The sequence below is a fragment of the Aulonocara sp. 'chitande type north' Nkhata Bay genome, linkage group LG9 (genome assembly GCF_057382095.1).
Source record: "Aulonocara sp. 'chitande type north' Nkhata Bay isolate Kocher_YH1m ecotype deep benthic linkage group LG9, A_spYH_male_GT1.1, whole genome shotgun sequence".
In the NCBI taxonomy this organism is placed as follows: domain Eukaryota; kingdom Metazoa; phylum Chordata; class Actinopteri; order Cichliformes; family Cichlidae; genus Aulonocara; species Aulonocara sp. 'chitande type north' Nkhata Bay.
The window spans coordinates 12,413,332-12,432,170 of record NC_141352.1 but is presented as its reverse complement, the minus strand read 5'-3'; the positions used below and the strand labels follow the sequence as shown (position 1 = coordinate 12,432,170).

The 18,839-nt window shown below is 40.6% G+C and overlaps 2 protein-coding genes across 3 annotated transcripts; one reads left to right on the top strand and one right to left on the bottom strand.

The window, feature by feature from the left end:
* Positions 1-2,519: 2,519 nt before the first annotated feature.
* tm9sf1 (transmembrane 9 superfamily member 1) lies at positions 2,520-10,885 on the bottom strand. Its single transcript, XM_086305903.1, has 9 exons — positions 10,261-10,885; positions 8,932-9,140; positions 8,143-8,274; positions 6,918-7,040; positions 6,454-6,812; positions 5,423-5,577; positions 5,017-5,202; positions 4,045-4,318; positions 2,520-3,575 (listed from the first exon to the last, which is right to left on the bottom strand). The coding sequence occupies exons 2-9, from the start codon at positions 9,133-9,135 to the stop codon at positions 3,182-3,184; spliced, it is 1,827 nt and encodes a 608-aa protein (XP_086162029.1). The 5' UTR covers positions 9,136-9,140; positions 10,261-10,885; the 3' UTR covers positions 2,520-3,181.
* Positions 10,849-18,435, top strand: fen1 (flap structure-specific endonuclease 1). 2 transcript variants are annotated; one of them, XM_086305904.1, is made up of 12 exons: positions 10,849-10,999; positions 11,421-11,515; positions 11,668-11,770; positions 11,923-12,025; positions 13,796-13,859; positions 14,209-14,318; positions 14,655-14,791; positions 15,046-15,112; positions 15,360-15,491; positions 15,587-15,738; positions 17,794-17,908; positions 18,143-18,435. In XM_086305904.1, the coding sequence occupies exons 2-12, from the start codon at positions 11,434-11,436 to the stop codon at positions 18,218-18,220; spliced, it is 1,143 nt and encodes a 380-aa protein (XP_086162030.1). In that variant the 5' UTR covers positions 10,849-10,999; positions 11,421-11,433; the 3' UTR covers positions 18,221-18,435. The 2 variants fall into 2 exon arrangements, with proteins under 2 accessions (XP_086162030.1, XP_086162031.1); XM_086305905.1 differs by lacking the exon at positions 10,849-10,999 and adding an exon at positions 11,016-11,268.
* The last annotated feature ends 404 nt before the right edge of the window (positions 18,436-18,839 follow it).

The window sequence follows — 18,839 nt, the reverse complement described above, 5'->3', positions numbered from 1 at the left end:
GGTAGCAAATATTAAGAATGCAGTCAACCTAAAATGCAAACAGTTTGTAGGAGCAGGAAACTGTTCTGTTTAAGGCTTGTCAGGCTACTATTTTTGGTTTAATTTTCTGTTCTAAAATCTCTCATGCAAACACATATTAGTGACCATGCTGACCCAGGCGGATCATATAGACTTGTGCTATAAGTCGGGCTTGGGATTCATTGCACCATCCTGCTTGGGTTTTAAGGCGTTTTAGCAGGTACTTATCCCAGGGTTCTTGTTTTAATTTGTATCCCATTCAAAAATAGGAGGGAGATCTTAATAATCAATACATCAAGGATGATTGGAAAGGAGCCATTAGCATAGTTAGGTCTACTTCTACCGCTTGCGAGAAACCCAATACAAACTTTTGCACCGCCTATATAAAGCTCCTAATGTTTTGCATAAGATTGCACCTCTTGTTTCCCCTTTATGTATCAAATGTCAAAAAGAAAATGTTATTTTTTTTCATTACTTCTGGGAATGTAAACTAATTAAAAGGTTTTGGAGTTCCATATCTCAAGAATTGAGCAATATTTTTAAGAATCAGATCCAATGGGACCCTGGATATTTTCTTTTTGGTTTAGCCTCAAAAGAAACAACATCAACTTATCCACAACGTAAACTATGTGATAAACTATTGTTGCTGTAAATGTATTCTTATTAACTCTGTTAAGGATAAACCACCTACTGTTACTTTGTGGTACAGTGAATTGTTTAGAGTTATTCCTCATGACAGAGTTGCTGCTATCTTAGCAGGAAATGAGAATTTGTTCCTCAATGTTTGATCTCCCTTGCTTATTTATTTGCCAGATGATTTGTCCCAACTGAGAGGGGCCGGTTGTCTTTATGATGCCTGAGCACAAATGAGTTCACTTCTGTCTCTTCTTTTTTAAATCTGTGGTTTAATAGATGGTAAATATTTGTCTTTTTTCTCTCTCTGTCCTTCCCATATCTGTGATTGCAAATGTGTGTAATTATTTTTAAATGTTTGTCATTCTGTTTGTTTTTGCTTTGTGCTGACAATGAATAAAAAATTAATCTTAAAAGAATTAACACTACAGTGTGTGTACTTTCTGTAAAAATAAATGTTTACTGAACTAAAAGTACAAATGTTCTCCATTAAAATATACTTCTAACTCTATAAAAAAGAGGTTTCAATGTTCTGTGTGTTTGTCTTTGGCGGGTAAAGAGTATGCAATATATTCAGTTTTAAAACTTATATTATATATAAATACATTAACTGTAGTAAGGCTATAATTAATGCTAGCTTATTTTAGTAAACGACAGTCACAGTAAAGCCGCCCCGGTTGTATAACGGCTATCATCTGCAGAGAAATGCTTTATTTTCAGTGTTATTTTCAGCTAGCTTTTTGCTTTGAGTTAGACAAAGCAAAAAGCTAGCTGATACACTCCCCTTAGTTAACCTTTGAGTCTTAAAGACCTGGATTACCTGTAATTTCCTGCTTCTAAATTCAGATAAATCTTAGGTTTTTGTACTTGGCCCTAGAAAGCTTAGAAACAGAAACCTTGATTATTCAGGCCCAGTCTTATCTTAAACTAGTACCATCTCACCCTATTAGAGCACTTCGCTCTCAGACTCCTGGCTTACTTGTGTACTTACTAGGAAATTTAAAAGTAGAATGGGAGGCAGTCTTCAGCTTGCATACCCCTCTTCTCTGTAACCAGCTCCCAGTTGTGTTTGAGAGACAGACACTCTCTCCACTCTTAATATGGGGCTAAACATGTTCCTTTTTGATAAAGCATATAGTTAGGGCTAAATCAGGTGATAATGATAATCAGGCCTCAATCCTAAGGTAGGATTGATCCTGCAATTAACCTAGCTTCTTGTGATGAGTGTTTCTTCTTCACTCACCATGTGTCTTCTGTCCCGTCATCCTCCTCTAAGCTAAACCACTTACGGCAGATGGTTACCCCTCTCTGAATCTAGTTCTGCCAAACATTTCGACCTCTTAAAGAATAGTTTTGCTCTTCCCGCAGTCACCAAGTACTTGCTCATAGGCGCTTGTCTGATTATTTGGGTTTTTCTCTTTTAATGTAGGCCTCTTACAGTACAAAAAGTCTTGAGGAAACAGTTGTGATAAAATGGAATTATGAGTTATGGATTGGCCTCTCCACAGTACAGACCCCAACATGAAGGAGTGTAGCATCATCTTGACAGAAAACTGAACACAAGGCAACCAAAATCCAAGAAAGAGCTTTGAATGTCGTTCGAGAAGCCTGGAGAACTATTCCTGAAGACTTCTTAAAGAAATTAGAAGATGGCTCAGTTCCATGTACGTTTGCACTTTTCAAAACATTGCTGCAACCATTTCACATTTTTCTAAAAAGAAATTAGATTGCATGAGACTTTTGCATAGCACTATAGATTTTGAGGTTATATAGCATTTCTTTAGGATCTGGTGTGAGTATGAAGAAAGTTCTACTCAACAGTTGTGACAAAACAAGACTGAAGAGGGAAAAATCCAGAACACTGGCAGTATTGTATTAAAAAGAGTTTTACTGTAAAGACTATATTTACATCAGAACCAAAATCACAGTCAATGGAGACCACAGAATACAGTTACAATATTGCCCCATTCCCCACCAACTTCAATCTAAAAGGCATCATTCTTTTTATCCGCTGCAAGGCCATGTGGAGCTCAAACAGGCCAGTGCAAAACAATGCGTTTATTAATAGCTCTTGCACAATAAGCCAAAACTACAGTACCATTCTGCTGGTCTCAGTAGGTAAAGTATATTGTGGAAAATTTAGGACATATAGCTCCAGCATAACTGTGATGGACCATGAAGCGGGAATCAGATGCTGCACAGTCTGAAAAAATCCATTCACTCACGTAGCAAATCCAACAATTTACCCATTTATCCCTGATGGGAAGCAATCATCCCTTTGTGTTGAAATATCCCCTTTTATCATAAATCTATGCGATTCCAGCCCCATACTCATCTGAGCTTTCACCAATCCAGCACGCTGTCCAAGTTTAACTATTAACCCCTTTTAAATCAAGGAAAAGGCCCCTGTTTCTCCTCACTTTAATGCAACAGGTGTGTATGAGTGAAAAAGCAAAAGAGGAGAATGAAGATTGTCTTTGTGTGCTAAGTGGAAATGTCTGTTTTAAGTTGCGTGTTTCAAATTGAATTTCTAGTCCATCTTGAGGCTACGATAGATGTAGCGAATAAATGCCAATGAGGACCAGAAGGACACGCTGCCCAGCATCAGGGAGAAGACCATCGCTGTGAGCAGGGAGTACCCAAAGAACTCAGTGCTTTGCACCAGGCCGCTCATAGAGGACCGGTTCCTATAGTAGAAAACAGAGTAGACAAAGATGAAGATGCCGGTGGATCCCGTGCTCAGCACACTCCTCCACCACCATTGGTAGTCTTCGCCAGACAGCAGGAAGTAGGTCAGTGCCACAGAGATGCAGGCGCCCACAGACAGGAGAATGGCGAAGACACACAGCAGGATACCGTACAGCGTGTAGTGCTCTCTTCCCCAAACAGTGGCAAAGATGTAGTACAGCTCCACTGAGATGGCACTTAGGGAAAGATTGGATGGAAAACAGAGTTAAAAATCCAAAAATGAGAGGGAGTAATTCTAATAGTTTATTTTACGGAAGTCAATCAATCTAAATTCAGCTTCGATGTATACTTATGTAAATGGTGCATTAAAAAAAAAGAAAGAAAAAGGAATGAAGTGCAGCAGTTCCTGGATATTTTCCTGTTTAGTTTTAATTACAGGAAACATTAGTGAATAGTGAGCAGTGATCTATAAAACATGTGAATGCAAATGAGATGACAAAAAAAAAAAAAATTCACTTTTGCAATAACTGCCTATTATCTTCCTAGGGCTCTGGATGATGGGTTTCCCTTTAATAGTTCACAAGTCTAATGTTAATTACTTGTGATTAAAACCATAAAGTGTTTTATTGTCACCTTTTCTAATCTCTGATCTATGAGTACACTTCTACAAATCTCCCCTTGACTAAACACCTGAGGTCAGCTCACCTGAAGGGAAGGAAGCCACCGATGGCCATGTGCACAATCGTATGTTTGTACCAGGGCTGAGTCGGGATCTGTCTGGGGATATTACGGGTGCGGCACGGTGCCTGGAAGCTGCCAGCTCGGTTCTTTCCCACAATGCCACCAATGATTGTTAGCGGGAAGCCCACCAGCAACCAAGCGCCCAGCAGCAGGAGCACGGTGGTGGCCGGCAGAGCCTGAGTAGAGCCGCTCCACCAGTGGACAGAGTTCACTACACTCCACGTGAAGAACAGTGGAGCTGGAGGGATGAATAATCAAGTTAATAAAAGAGAAGCATCTAATAATCCATGTAATGTTTCCTTTGAGGGTTGCTAGATAGCATTATGTCATAAGGAACGTGAACAAAATACTGCAAAGTGAACACAGATTCATGAGTAAATAATTTACTAGGGGGATTGTACATTCAAATATTACAACTAAGTTCCTTTCATTTACTTTGAGGGTTTTTAAGCTTATATTTAATAACATAGTTATGAAAAACTGTGACAAAGAGTAGGTTAATGGCATTCAGCACAAAGCCCAACTGGGAAACAAACCAGAGATCAGCTGGAGAGACCATCTGTGCCCACATGGTGTATACCTTCACCATCAAGTCATCCCGCAAAATACTATCAAAATCAATTATATTGATTGTTCAAAACAATTTTGAAAAAGTTTAAAAAAAAGCACATGAAAACTGACCACATCCAAGTGCAGATATGAGAATGGAAATATCTCATTATCTAACTAAATCAGACATTAAGTCTTTAATCTTTAACCTGCCAGCTCCTTTGTAAATGGTCAACACGAGGTTTGAGTGCGGCAGATAACTGTTTCGCATTTCAAAAGTGTTGCTAGGAGGCCGAAAAACACGCACACCAACCGCACAGCCTTTGATGAGAAACTGACACGTGAACATGTGCTTTTAAATGCCGGGTCGCTTCCATTTTCACTTACCGGAGAAGAGAGATGATGTGAGGATGATGTTCCACACCCAGCGCTGGCCGTTGATCTGTGTGTAGAAACTGCACGAGACGTAGCCTGACACACAGCTGGTCAGAGCATACAGGACGATGGATGCTGAATTGATGGCGCCATGGCGGTGCACATTGAACATTCCCAGCAATGCCATGAGGATTATCGCTAAAGCAAACAAAGGACATATTTAGGCACTTTATGTATATACAAGTTTCAGGTTTTCCCTTTTACTCTAATGCTTGGGACAAAGACTGTTGTTATGGGATAGAGGTGCTCAGAAAACCAGAATGCTCCATTTCAAAGGGAATAAAAAAACAAGACACCTCACTGGGATTTAACAGGCCAGTGTTTCATTGTGTTTGTGAATTTGAGAGTCAATACTCACCTGTGGCAAGGGTAAGGAACTGAGCCCCAACTCCCAGCACAGCACACAGCAAGCTTTTGAAAGGAGGAAACCTAAATACATCAGTATGGATGATTTTCCAACCATTGTCTCCTTGGTCCAGATCATCGCAGCCACCCTCCTCTTCCACATTGTACCTGAAGGTGAAAGCAAAGTATTTTTATGACTGGGAGAACCAAAATGAGAGCAAGAAAAGTCTCTGCTATATTTACAGGTCTTGCAGGTAATACAGGTCCAGGAATTGCATACAATTTTGCACATTTAGGCCAAAAAGAAACTACATTAAGGACTAAACTTCAAATTAAAGCTTTTATTTAAACATAGTAAAATGAGAGCTTGGAGACAGAAAAAACAACAAAAGCCCTTAAAGTGTTCAACAGATAAAAGGATATAAAATAAAGGAAAGGAAAATCTCAGATTTTCCTGCACACACATCTCCTGGTTTTACAGAAAATGGTCTGAAAAAGAGAATATCCAGTAAGCTGCTCATTGCTTTGCTTTGAGCTGGCAGGAAGGCAACAGTATCTCAAATAACCACTCGTCACAACCAACGTAGAAGAGCATCTGAATAAAAAACATGTCCAACCTTGAAGCAGATGGGCGTAAAGCAGCAGAACTCACTTGTGCTACTCCTGTCAGCCAAGAACAGGAAACTGGGGCTACAATCTCAATCAGCTTACCAAAGTCAGATATGAGAAGACTAGAAAAACTGTCTGGCCTTTTGATTTTGGTGTTAACAACGTGAAAGCATGCCTTATATCAACAAATCAGGCTGGTAGTGGTGGTGTGATGCTGTGGGAGAGACTTTCTTGGTCCACTTTGGCCTCCTACAGTATTGTGCCCAAGGGTTCTTTGGCAGGCAGACTGAAGCAGCTGGGAATTGCACCTCCAACCTTCTGTGCTCAGCCAACCCATTATTAAACCACATTAAAGGCACAAAGAGACCTGACATTTTGTTTTGTCTTTTATATTCAAGCAATGCATTATTCACTGTCTTTGCGTCACTTACTCACCTAGCAAAGTCATTCTTAAGGACTCTCATGAGAATGATGATGACGAAGCCAAGAAGCAGCACCACCAGCACCAGTGAGTTAATGATGGACAGCCAGTGGATCTCCAGTGTTTTGGGAAAGAACGAGTAGTCTCTGAGACGCTCGGCTCTCCGGGAATAGGGCAGAGATGATTCAAACCAGTGCACGCTGTAGGTATGGGTCACCGTCAGGCTGCCTCCTCCTACTCCGACACCCCCCACTGCTGCACCTGCCCCCTCCTCTAATGGAACAGGCTTAACGTCTTTTACTGAGACATTGGCAAAGATCACATAGTCGCCGTTGTACTCAATGTTGAAATCCAGGTGAGTCCACAAACCCACCTAATAGAACAGAAAAGAGGCAGGAGTTTAGAAGTAAGAGGAATGAAGCTTAGTTTGGTTTACCAAAAGCTTAGCATTTCAATAAAACATTTCTATAGTTTCTACCTTGTGGCTGTGAGGCAGGAAACCACTCTCCTCTATGTATCCTACAAAACCCCAAATTGGAATATCGTCCAGGACAAATTCAAAGTAGTACAGCTCCTCAATGGCCTCACGAAGCTCGTCCACCTACCAAGGAAAAAAACAAGCACCAACAGTTAACAGATGACATATTTTAAGCAGTAGTTGTTGTCATTATTTGTTCTAATATGATGGGATCACTGTTTTTTGTCCTTGTCGATATACATGGTCTAGAAATAGTGTCTCTGTATGTTGCTATTAACTTGTATGTAACATCAACCTGGCAGAGAGTCTACAGATGAAAATTAGCCAAGGGCTATAATCTGGCACATTTACATTTGTTAAAATATTCATTAATATGTATTGTCCCTCTTTTTTTTTTTTATTAGAACAAGGTTGTGGCCTCACATAATGAAACAGCTGTGCTAAAGTTGTACAGATGTTTATTATGTGAAACTGCTATTTTACAGACTCCAAGGTTCAGCATACAACAAAGTACAGGTGTAACAGCAAATATCAAGAGGGATTCGATCCTGATACGGATACATGTATCCAAGGTAACACAGGATGAAAGACTTCCATAAAATGCAAAAAAACCCCAAAAGTTTTAGTTTTATTATCTTATCCAGGAAAAGAAAAAATAACTGCTACAGAACAGCAGATCTAAAAAGGAAATCCGTTTGCACATAATTTCTGGCCACTTTGAGAATGGCCTTGATTTCCATTAAACAAGGTCCAGGAAACATTCCTCAGAGATTTTGAGCACAGTCAATGCGATGTTTATTTAAGCTTTGTGACATGGTTTGTTAACCTCCTTGAAGCAGAAGATGGTATACGGAGGTGGTCAGCCAGTTCTGACTCATCAGACCAGGAAACATTTCTCCAGTCTTTGGTGAGCCTGTGTGAACTGTAGCCTCTGCTGTCCTGACAGGTGCTGTAGCCCATCCACTCTACTGTCATTTTATATGTCCAGAGATGCTCTTTTGCATACCTTGGTTGTAGGAGCCATTTTTGGGTTAATACCCCATGTTGCCGCTAGAGGTCACCTTTTTCAGTTTTCTGTATGGGAAACTCGAGTTGAGGAGTAGAATAGCATTTTTGTTTCATTTGTAAGCGGTGCTGGTCAAAGCTTTCAGTGTTTGCAGTTTATAACCAACCAGTTTTCTGATGTTAAGCATGTTAACTATTACAAATTTACTCGTGTAAATACCTGTTTTTCTGAAAGAGTGAGCTGGCAGAGAATTGTTTTCTCCACATTCTTTTTGAAGCGGATGTTATATAAAGACTCAGCCATTCTGTCACCATCCAGCACTTCTCCCAGGCTCAGAGATTTATGATGTACCTGATGAAAGAAGTATTAGCATTTAATATACAGGATGTTTAAAAAAGTGCCAGATTAGTTGATCATAATTCTGAGAGCAGTTATTTTAAAACTGCCAGCTAAATAAAAATCAATACAATGTTACTCCGGCCTTTGAAAATGCAGGCTAAACTGCTACCAACACAATCAAACTTCCAATAATGACTTTTCCCTTAAACCTGTGAGCCATTATATAAACTATCAACTTAAAGGAAAAGCTTGTGTTTTGGTGGAATGTGTGAATTCCTAACAGCAAATCAGTTACACAAAATTATTATTATTATTACTCTTATGTTTCAAGATGTCATTTTTTATCACATTTTTACAAGAAAATGCCATGATCTTTCTATAAAAAGACACTTCTTTACTCAACATGAATTAATACGTGTTTTCAGATTTTTTGGTTGGGAGTAACACTTCACCTCAATATCACATCCTGACGTAGAAACAAACAGATAAGGGATAAAATATAACATAGTAAAGTCTTTTCTTTGGACTCTGAGATAAAAATATGTTCACAGGAACTGGAGATGTAAGCCCTGAGATTTAGATATTATCATTACTCATCGACATGTCTCCAGTTCCTCTGTTTTGTTACAACAGACCAACACCACGCAGTGACACAGAACTAACACTGACCTTCTCCGGCCTGCAAACAGGCAATGTGTAATAGTGATATGTCTCCTGGGGGTTATGATAAGGGCCCACTTTGTTGACATAAAGAGTCACATTGTCTCCAATCTTGTAACCAAGGGCCCAGCCTAAGAACAAGAACAGGATCAAGACAGAGTGCAGCATCATCCTCTGACAGCCACCTGACGTGCGTCCTGTTCCACGACACATGGCCCCTGTTGAAAACACGACAGCTTATCAGTTCAGGTTCATTTTAAGCTAGCCTGTCTCTCACTTTTGTGCACTTCAAATGTGGCACGTAATTATCTTAACGCAGAGAGGTAGAACTGCACAATTTTATGCAACGTCATTCCTGCGATGCTTCAACAAACACAGCAGAAAATGATGAAACTGGCTCAAATACAGATGCTGTGTAACCACAGTGAATTGCAATGCATTTCATCAGTTTCATCAGCCCAAAAGAGGGTTTGGAATCAAATAAGCACCGTCAATTTCTGTATGTTGGAGTTTACAAGAGCAAAAAATAAGTAACATTGCTCAGAGCTTAAGTTTTCATCCAGGTGCAGAGTTTCAGAGTTGCTTTCAATTTCAAAGTATATTAGACAAACATTAGTGTTCATGTTATGCTTAACTTTCATATGAACATGTATTAAGTTTGTGTTGGAATGGTGACGCATTATATACAATGCCACACCTCCCCTTTCATTTGCATACTCTACAAAGCACACAAATGTGTTCCCTATCAACCACATTTCCTGAAAAACCACAATCCTCACATTTTTTTGCAAATGATAGAAGGAGAACTTCAGAAGGGCGACCTAAAGTTATTGCTGATGTGGCATTAGTGTTGAATTTCACAGCAATGCAAATTTGGTCTGAGTGGTAAAGTTGCAATGCCTTTGACATAAGGCATTGCAACTTTGATCGTCCCCTGTGACGAACTAAAGAGTAGCGTCACAGCTCTATGCACATCTGAACTTTTTACTAATTACAGGACTACATAAGAAGCCCATAAAGTATTTAGAAAGACTCAAGCCAAAAGAGTTAAATCAGTTGAATGAATAATAGCAGTAAACAGGCAGAAACAGGCAGAAATGCCTCACACAGCGAGATAAGTAATAGTATATACAAGAACTGTAATAAGCAGTAAGAGCAAGGTCGCAACACTACAAGCTCTGTCCTGTTTCTGTGGACAGCAGTATGCTTATAATCAAAGGGGGCCTCCTTAAATTAAGTAAAGCAAGCGATTCATCCACATCAACACTGTTTTACTCCAAATAAGCACATGCTCGCTAAAAAAAGACTACAACAACGAAATCAACACAGTCGATCTACCGTTCTCTCCGTCGTCAGTCCCGATGCTCCAGATCCAACAAAATCTGTCTGTCCGCCGGCTTCCTTGGACTTCAGGCCCCAGTAGGCTGCTCTCTTCTCCGCTACACTGGAGCTCAGTGTGAAGATTCAGCCTTACAGCCGAGCATCTTGGAAATTCTTGATACTTTGTGTAAACGTAATATCACTACCTTCATATCCGGGTACACTGAGTACTTTTATTCGCACATGGGCCAGTGTGGAAGAAGAAGAAGAGCTCCGACTCCACGTCACCTTACAAAATAAAAATAACGACGACTCGGCTGAGTTTTCCGGATTGGGCGGGGAAACAAGAATACACCTGAAATGTTACCGGTTAATCCCAGCCGGTGACAAATTTCACTCACAAGCAATGTAAAATAAACGTGGAGTATTTACGGTCTTTAACGCCTCGGGAAATTATGAACTAAAAGGTAGGAGTTCGCAGCTTTCGACGGTGTTATTTTCCCCCTTTTTCCAATAAACCGGATTTCCTTCAACGGTAAATAACCAATCAGTGCCTTCGCGGGTCTTCCGTGTCGGAACTCAGGCCTGATTAATAAACCCTGCACTATCGATGCACGGGTTTTAGGAGTACCTGGAAGTGCGGCGCTCGATAGATCGATAGAAAATGCCTGCTATTTGATTTCCCGCGAAACAGTCACGATTCCTCGCGCTCTAGGACGTGGAGTAGCTGCACGAGCTGAGGCGTTTTACTAAATTGGTGAGTCCGTTGTAAATGTTAACATTATATAACCTGAAAGCTAGCTTTGATAATAGATGGCTACATCCTGTGGCATTTTCATTGAGGTCAGCTGGTACACACTAGTAGATCAAAGCCAGGACACATTTCTGCTCTCCAGTTTGCTTACATGAACCCGTCGATTTAAAGATCATTGTAAATTCACAAACCTGGCACACACATTGCTGAGAGATAACAAATGACGTGGAGCTCGTCTTTTAATTGATACGAAGCCTCCGTTAAAAAAAAAGGTTCGTATTTGTAAATAACTTGTACTGTGACCTCATTGTTTTCTCAAGCTTCTGCAGACCTGCACCAGTGATGGGGCCTTTGTGAAATGCAGTTGGGATGGAAATGACACAGCATGTTAATCCAAGAGCTTCACTCTCTCTCTTGTTCTCAGATATTCTGACACAATGGGAATACACGGACTTGCCAAGCTAATTGCTGACCAGGCCCCTGGTGCCATTAAAGAGCAAGACATAAAGAACTTCTTTGGTAACTGTTCCAGAATACACTCCTTATACATAAGTGATGCATGAGTGTCGGTCTACCCTCAGTTTGTTGCAACATACAGTCTGTATGATGCATGATGGAATGCTAACTCTTTATGTCATTGTTGAACAAGCACCTCTTTTCACCTTCTGTAGGCAGGAAAATTGCTATTGATGCCTCTATGTGCATCTACCAGTTTCTGATTGCTGTGCGACAGGATGGTAACGTTCTACAGAATGAAGATGGAGAGACAACAAGGTACTGCTGCAACAATAAACATTTAAAATTGAATAAGAAGACCTAATTATAGATCATTTGCAGATGCAGTAGTTCCTCTGTTGAAACTTAGTGATTTGTAGCTCAGGTCTGAGTACACAAGAATGATTTTTGCCTTTACTCCTTTCTTCAAGCCACCTAATGGGAATGTTCTACCGCACCATCCGCATGTTGGAACATGGAATCAAACCTGTGTATGTGTTTGACGGCAAGCCCCCACAGCTCAAGTCAGCAGAGGTGAGTAAGGATTTCCTCTGGTCCTCACCCATCTGCAAATGGAAACATTTGTTTTCAGTGCAGTGGATTTCTGTCACTCATTTACAGTGGGGCAAAAAAGTATTTAGTCAGCCACCGATTGTGCAAGTTCCCCCACTTAAAATGATGACAGAGGTCAGTAATTTGCACCAGAGGTACACTTCAACTGTGAGAGACTGAATGGGAAAAAAAAAAACCATGAATCCACATGGTAGGATTTGTAAAGAATTTATTCGTAAATCAGGGTGGAAAATAAGTATTTGGTCAATAACAAAAATACAACTCAATACTTTGTAACATAACCTTTGTTGGCAATAACAGAGGTCAAACGTTTACTATAGGTCTTTACCAGGTTTGCACACACAGTAGCTGGTATTTTGGCCCATTCCTCCATGCAGATCTTCTCGAGAGCAGTGATGTTTTGGGGCTGTCGCCGAGCAACACGGACTTTCAACTCCCGCCACAGATTTTCTATGGGGTTGAGGTCTGGAGACTGGCTAGGCCACTCCAGGACTTTCAAATGCTTCTTACGGAGCCACTCCTTTGTTGCCCGGGCGGTGTGTTTTGGATCATTGTCATATTGGAAGACCCAGCCTCGTTTCATCTTCAAAGTTCTCACTGATGGAAGGAGGTTTTGGCTCAAAATCTCACGATACATGGCCCCATTCATTCTGTCCTTAACACGGATCAGTCGTCCTGTCCCCTTGGCAGAAAAACAGCCCCATAGCATGATGTTTCCACCCCCATGCTTCACAGTAGGTATGGTGTTCTTGGGATGCAACTCAGTATTCTTCTTCCTCCAAACACAACGAGTTGAGTTTATACCAAAAATTTCTCCTTTGGTTTCATCTGACCACATGACATTCTCCCAATCCTCTGCTGTATCATCCATGTGCTCTCTGGCAAACTTCAGACGGGCCTGGACATGCACTGGCTTCAGCAGCGGAACACGTCTGGCACTGCGGGATTTGATTCCCTGCCGTTGTAGTGTGTTACTGATGGTGACCTTTGTTACTTTGGTCCCAGCTCTCTGCAGGTCATTCACCAGGTTCCCCCGTGTGGTTCTGGGATCTTTGCTCACCGTTCTCATGATCATTTTGACCCCACGGGATGAGATCTTGCGTGGAGCCCCAGATCGTGGGAGATTATCAGTGGTCTTGTATGTCTTCCATTTTCTGATGATTGCTCCCACAGTTGATTTTTTCACACCAAGCTGCTTGCCTATTGTAGATTCACTCTTCCCAGTCTGGTGCAGGTCTACAATACTTTTCCTGGTGTCCTTCGAAAGCTCTTTGGTCTTGGCCGTGGCGGAGTTTGGAGTCTGACTGTTTGAGGCTGTGGACAGGTGTCTTTTATACAGATGATGAGTTCAAACAGGTGCCATTCATACAGGTAACGAGTGGGGGACAGAAAAGCTTCTTACAGAAGACGTTACAGGTCTGTGAGAGCCAGAGATTTTCCTTGTTTGAGGTGACCAAATACTTATTTTCCACCCTAATTTACGAATAAATTCTTTACAAATCCTACCATGTGGATTCATGGATTTTTTTTTTTTTTCACATTCTGTCTCTCACAGTTGAAGTGTACCTCTGGTGCAAATTACTGACCTCTGTCATCATTTTAAGTGGGGGAACTTGCACAATCGGTGGCTGACTAAATACTTTTTTGCCCCACTGTATGTCAGCAACTCCTTACATGCTCTGTTTCATACTGACAGCTCTCTCTCATTCTGATCGTGTCTTCATCTTCTAGCTTGAGAAAAGAGGGGAGAGGAGAGCCGAAGCTGAGAAGATGCTTGCCCAGGCCCAAGAAATTGGTAAAGACTTTTGGGGGGGGGGGGCGGTTGTTGGTCAAAGAGTTTAAAGTCAGCATGGTTTGTTGGAAGTTGCTAGTTTTTAAACCAAACTTGAACTCAGACTATATCACAAGTATTGTGGGAAAGTCTGTGAACATGTTTTCCTTTAGGCATGAAAGTCTACCGTAATTGTCGGACTATAAGCCGCTACTTTTTGCACAAGCTTTGAACCCTGCGGCTTTTAGTCAGGTGCTACTAATGTATGTACAAAACAGGATTTTCCCCCGATTTTAGCTCGTGCGGCTAATATTCAGGTGTGCTTTGTAGTCCGGAAAATACGGTAATTGGATTTTATTCTCTCTCAAACCAGGGGAGCAAGAGAACATTGACAAGTTCACTAAGCGTCTGGTTAAAGTCACCAAGCAGCATAATGATGAGTGTAAGAAGCTCCTGACCCTGATGGGAGTGCCTTACATTGAGGTGAGATTTCTATTTCTACACATTTTTGTGGCATCGAGAATATTTCCACACTTCTTACACAGTTTGGAGACATCACTCCCATGAATGATTTGTGTTTTAGTGTTTTTACAATATAATAGGCTTCTTATCCTCTTACCCTTACTAAGTTACAGTTACACAGTCCAGCTGGGGTCAATCACAGAGAAAGACAGAAATGTAATGAAATTATGCCTAAAGCTTAAAAATATACATGAATTGGGATTCTGCAGTGCAGTTTGAGGTAGTTGCATTAAGACAGATTGTGTGTATCATTCTGTTAGATGTAATTTTATTTATTTATTTTTCATTTCCTTAAAGGCTCCATGTGAAGCTGAGGCCAGCTGTGCTGCTCTGGTTAAAGGAGGGAAGGTGTTTGCCACGGCAACAGAGGATATGGACGGGCTGACCTTTGGGACAAACATCCTTCTCAGACATCTCACAGCCAGCGAAGCAAAGTATGAACCGGCATCGCCTTTGACAGAGATATTAGCAGAGTGGAAATGACTTAAAGCTGTTGCCTTAATTCTACATCAGATTTATGTTTACCATATGAATATATGTGTATATGAGATGGTTTAAATGAATAAGTTCACGCTTAAAATTCATAAATTTGAACCAAGTTTCGAGGTTTTAGGATTTGGTAGTTTGATACCCACTATAGCAGCATAAATAGTAGTCATTAACTATAAGCTGTTCATTATTGTTTCAGGAAACTTCCTATTCAAGAGTTCCACTTCAATCGCATCCTGCAGGACATCGGCCTGACCAATGAACAGGTACATTTTTTTTCCTGACTTTTACAAAGGTTTATATAAATAAGTTTCTCTTTAAATCTGAAGCACTTCCCATGCTTCTCTCATGATGACACAACTATCACCTGGTGCGTGTCAGCATCCTGTGCTGTTTGTTCAAAGATATGTGGTGGTACTCTCCTGGCTATCAGATGTTTGTGCTGTGGAGCTTTAAACACAACATTAATCTCAGTCTTTCTTGACATTTCCTCCTTTCCGTGCTCCATCCCAGTTCATTGACCTGTGTATTCTGTTGGGCTGTGACTACTGCGGAACTATCAAGGGGATCGGCCCAAAGAGAGCAATCGACCTCATCAAACAGCACGGCAGCATCGAAGAGATTCTAGAGAACATTGATTCCAATGTAAGTTAAAGGTTGCTGTAGTCTGTAGTGCGGGTCAGCTGAGCGAGGTGCTGGTTCTGATTCTGTGTTTGTGCGCAATGCTTGTCTTTATGCAGAAGCACCCTGCTCCAGAAGACTGGCTGTACAAAGAAGCCAGGGGTTTGTTTTTGAAGCCAGAAGTGGTGGATTGTTCTACAGTGGAGCTGAAGTGGAACGAGCCGGATGAAGAAGGACTGATCCAATTCATGTGCGAAGAGAAACAGTTCAGGTGAACTAAATATTGACTCATTCTTATCTTCTGCTTTACCTATTTACTTAGTTTGACTGAGATGATCTGTTGTTGCTGTGACTTTGACTACACACACTTTTTGTTTAATGTTTGACCACTAGGTGGCACTGTTGTCTCTGTACATGAAGTGTTTCTGGCATCTTTTGCATTCAATGGTTGATCATCTGCCTCCATCCAATCCTATCGTCCTCCTGTCACACAAACCTTCTGCATGTCCTCCTTTACTACAAACCGGATTCCAAAAAAGTTGGGACACCAAACAAATTGTGAATAAAAACTGAATGCAATGATGTGGAGATGGCAACTGTCAATATTTTATTCAGAATAGAACATAAACCACGGAACAAAAGTTTAAACTGAGAAAATTTATCATTTTAAGGGAAAAATATGCTGATTCAAAATGTCAGGGTGTCAACAAATCCCAAAAAAGTTGGGACAAGGCCATTCTCACCACTGTGTGGCATCTCCCCTTCTTCTTACAACACTCAACAGATGTCTGGGGACCGAGGACACCAGTTTCTCAAGTTTAGAAATAGGAATGCTCTCCCATTCTTGTCTAATACAGGCCTCTAACTGTTCAATCGTCTTGGGCCTTCTTTGTCGCACCTTCCTCTTTATGATGCGCCAAATGTTCTCTATAGGTGAAAGATCTGGACTGCAGACTGGCCATTTCAGTACCCGGATCCTTCTCCTACGCAGCCATGATGTTGTGACTGATGCAGAATGTGGCCTCTCATTATCTTGTTGAAAAATGCAGGGTCTTCCCTGGAAGAGATGACGTCTGGATGGGAGCATGTTGTTCCAGAACCTGAATATATTTTTCTGCATTGATGGTGCCTTTCCAGACATGCAAGCTGCCCATGCCACACGCACCCATGCAACCCCATACCATCAGAGATGCAGGCTTCTGAACTGAGCGTTGATAACAACTTGGGTTGTCCTTGTCCTCTTTGGTCCGGATGACATGGCGTCCCACATTTCCAAAAAGAACTTCAAATTGTGACTCGTCTGACCACAGAACAGTCTTCCATTTTGCCACACTCCATTTTAAATGATCCCTGGCCCAGTGAAAACGCCTGAGCTTGTGGATCTTGCTTAGAAATGGCTTCTTCTTTGCACTGTAGAGTTTCAGCTGGCAACGGCAGATGGCACGGTGGATTGTGTTCATTGACAATGGTTTCTGGAAGTATTCCTGAGCCCATTCTGTGATTTCCTTTACAGTAGCATTGCTGTTTGTGGTGCAGTGTCGTTTAAGGGCCCGGAGATCACGGGCATCCAGTATGGGTTTACGCCCTTGACCCTTACGCACAGAGATTGTTCTAGATTCTCTGAATCTTCGGATGATGTTATGCAGTTGATGACGATAACTGCAAAGTCTTTGCAATTTTTCGCTGGGTAACACCTTTCTGATATTGCTCCACTATCTTTCAGCGCAGCATTGTGCGAATTGGTGATCCTCTACCCATCTTGGCTTCTGAGAGACACTGCCACTCTGAGAAGCTCTTTTTATAACCAGTCATGTTGCCAATTAACCTAATTAGTGTTAATTGGTCTTCCAGCTCTTCATTATGCTCAAATTTACTTTTTCCAGCCTCTTATTGCTACTTGTCCCAACTTTTTTTGGGATTTGTTGACACCGTGGAATTTTGAATCAACATTTTTTTCCTTTAAAATGATAAATTTTCTCAGTTTAAACTTTTGTTCTTTATGTCCTATTTATGTCCTATTTATGTCCTATTCTGAATAAAATATTGACATTTGCCGTCTCCACATCATTGCATTCAGTTCTTATTCACAATTTGTTTAGTGTCCCAACCTTTTTGGAATCCGGTTTGTACATCTATGAACCTCCTCTGTGCTTCTCTTTTCCTCCTGCCTGACGCCTCCACTTCTTTAGAAAAAGATATTTGATGTACAGTGTGTTCATCTTGCAGGTTTATACTTTTTTTTTTTTTTTTTTTTGCCTGTTAAATATGTGAACGAACATGCTCATAGGATAAGTAGCTTTTATTTATTTTGTGTATGTGTGTGCAGTGAGGACAGGATCCGTAACGGCTGTAAGAAGATTGTGAAGAGCAGACAGGGCAGCACGCAGGGACGTTTGGACTCTTTCTTCACTGTCACTGGGTCTCTGTCGTCCAAGCGAAAGGTACATGTCAGAAAACTATGGTACTGAGTGTGTGTTCCTTTTTTTTGTTTTGTTTGTTTGTTTTTCTGTGTTTAAAATTCTTTCTATTCCTCTTGTAACTATAAAAAGCAGGCAGAAGTGTTTGACTGACATATTTAATTTAGATCTCGTTATAAAAACAGGAAACTGCTGGTGTAGACTCATTTCTTTTCTTAGTCCTGACACTTTCTATACTGCTTTCTTTTTCTTTGTCAGGAACCTGAGATTAAAGGATCAGCAAAGAAAAAGCAGAAAACTGGAGCCACACCAGGCAAATTTAAGAAAGCCAAATAGACTGAATGTATCCATAAATTAATGAGATGTTATTGTGATGAGTGATGTTTGGAGTTAAGACGAAAGGAAACTGCTACTGTTACTTTTTTGTAACTTTCTGTTGGATCACCTAACGAAACCTGAGCTAGCTGTATTTTAATGAGTGTTGGACATTTTTATTTCAAGTGTTGGAAATAAAAAAAATAAATAAAAGTTTTTTTTTGTAAAGATCCTCATTTGTTGCCCTTTAACAGTACTGTGCAAAAGTCTGAAACTTCCCCTCTTATCTTTATATTTTGCTACCAATGAGCTAGCCAATAGTTCTCCAGAGTTCCCTAATGTCTTGCAAAGTTTTTTTTTTTTTTTTTTTTTTTGTCCTCTCACGTTCAGTATACTTGCATCCAACCATCAGGCAACATGACAAACAACTAATTTCAAACTTTTCAACAAGGTGATTTTCAAAAAACTGTTATTCTATGGCCATGATATAAAAAGCTATTAGGTGAAAATCTACTTTGATGAGTCTAATATTTAGAATACATTTTGGTTTATAGATAACATAAGATAAACCTTTATTAGTTCCAAAAGTAGGAAATTTACTTGGTCATGGCAGAAAGTGGACAGTATAAAGTTAAGAGCA

Coding starts and splice junctions, on each gene's coding strand:
- tm9sf1 (XM_086305903.1), bottom strand. CDS start 9,135: ATGTGTCGTGGAACAGGACGCACGTCAGGTGGCTGTCAGAGGATGATG. Junction 7,041..8,142: donor TCACTCTTTCAGAAAAACAG/GTATTTACACGA, acceptor TTTCCTTGGTAG/GTGGACGAGCTTCGTGAGGC. Junction 6,813..6,917: donor TCCTGCCTCACAGCCACAAG/GTAGAAACTATA, acceptor CTGTTCTATTAG/GTGGGTTTGTGGACTCACCT.
- fen1 (XM_086305904.1), top strand. CDS start 11,434: ATGGGAATACACGGACTTGCCAAGCTAATTGCTGACCAGGCCCCTGGT. Junction 11,771..11,922: donor GAAGATGGAGAGACAACAAG/GTACTGCTGCAA, acceptor CCTTTCTTCAAG/CCACCTAATGGGAATGTTCT. Junction 14,319..14,654: donor TGGGAGTGCCTTACATTGAG/GTGAGATTTCTA, acceptor ATTTCCTTAAAG/GCTCCATGTGAAGCTGAGGC.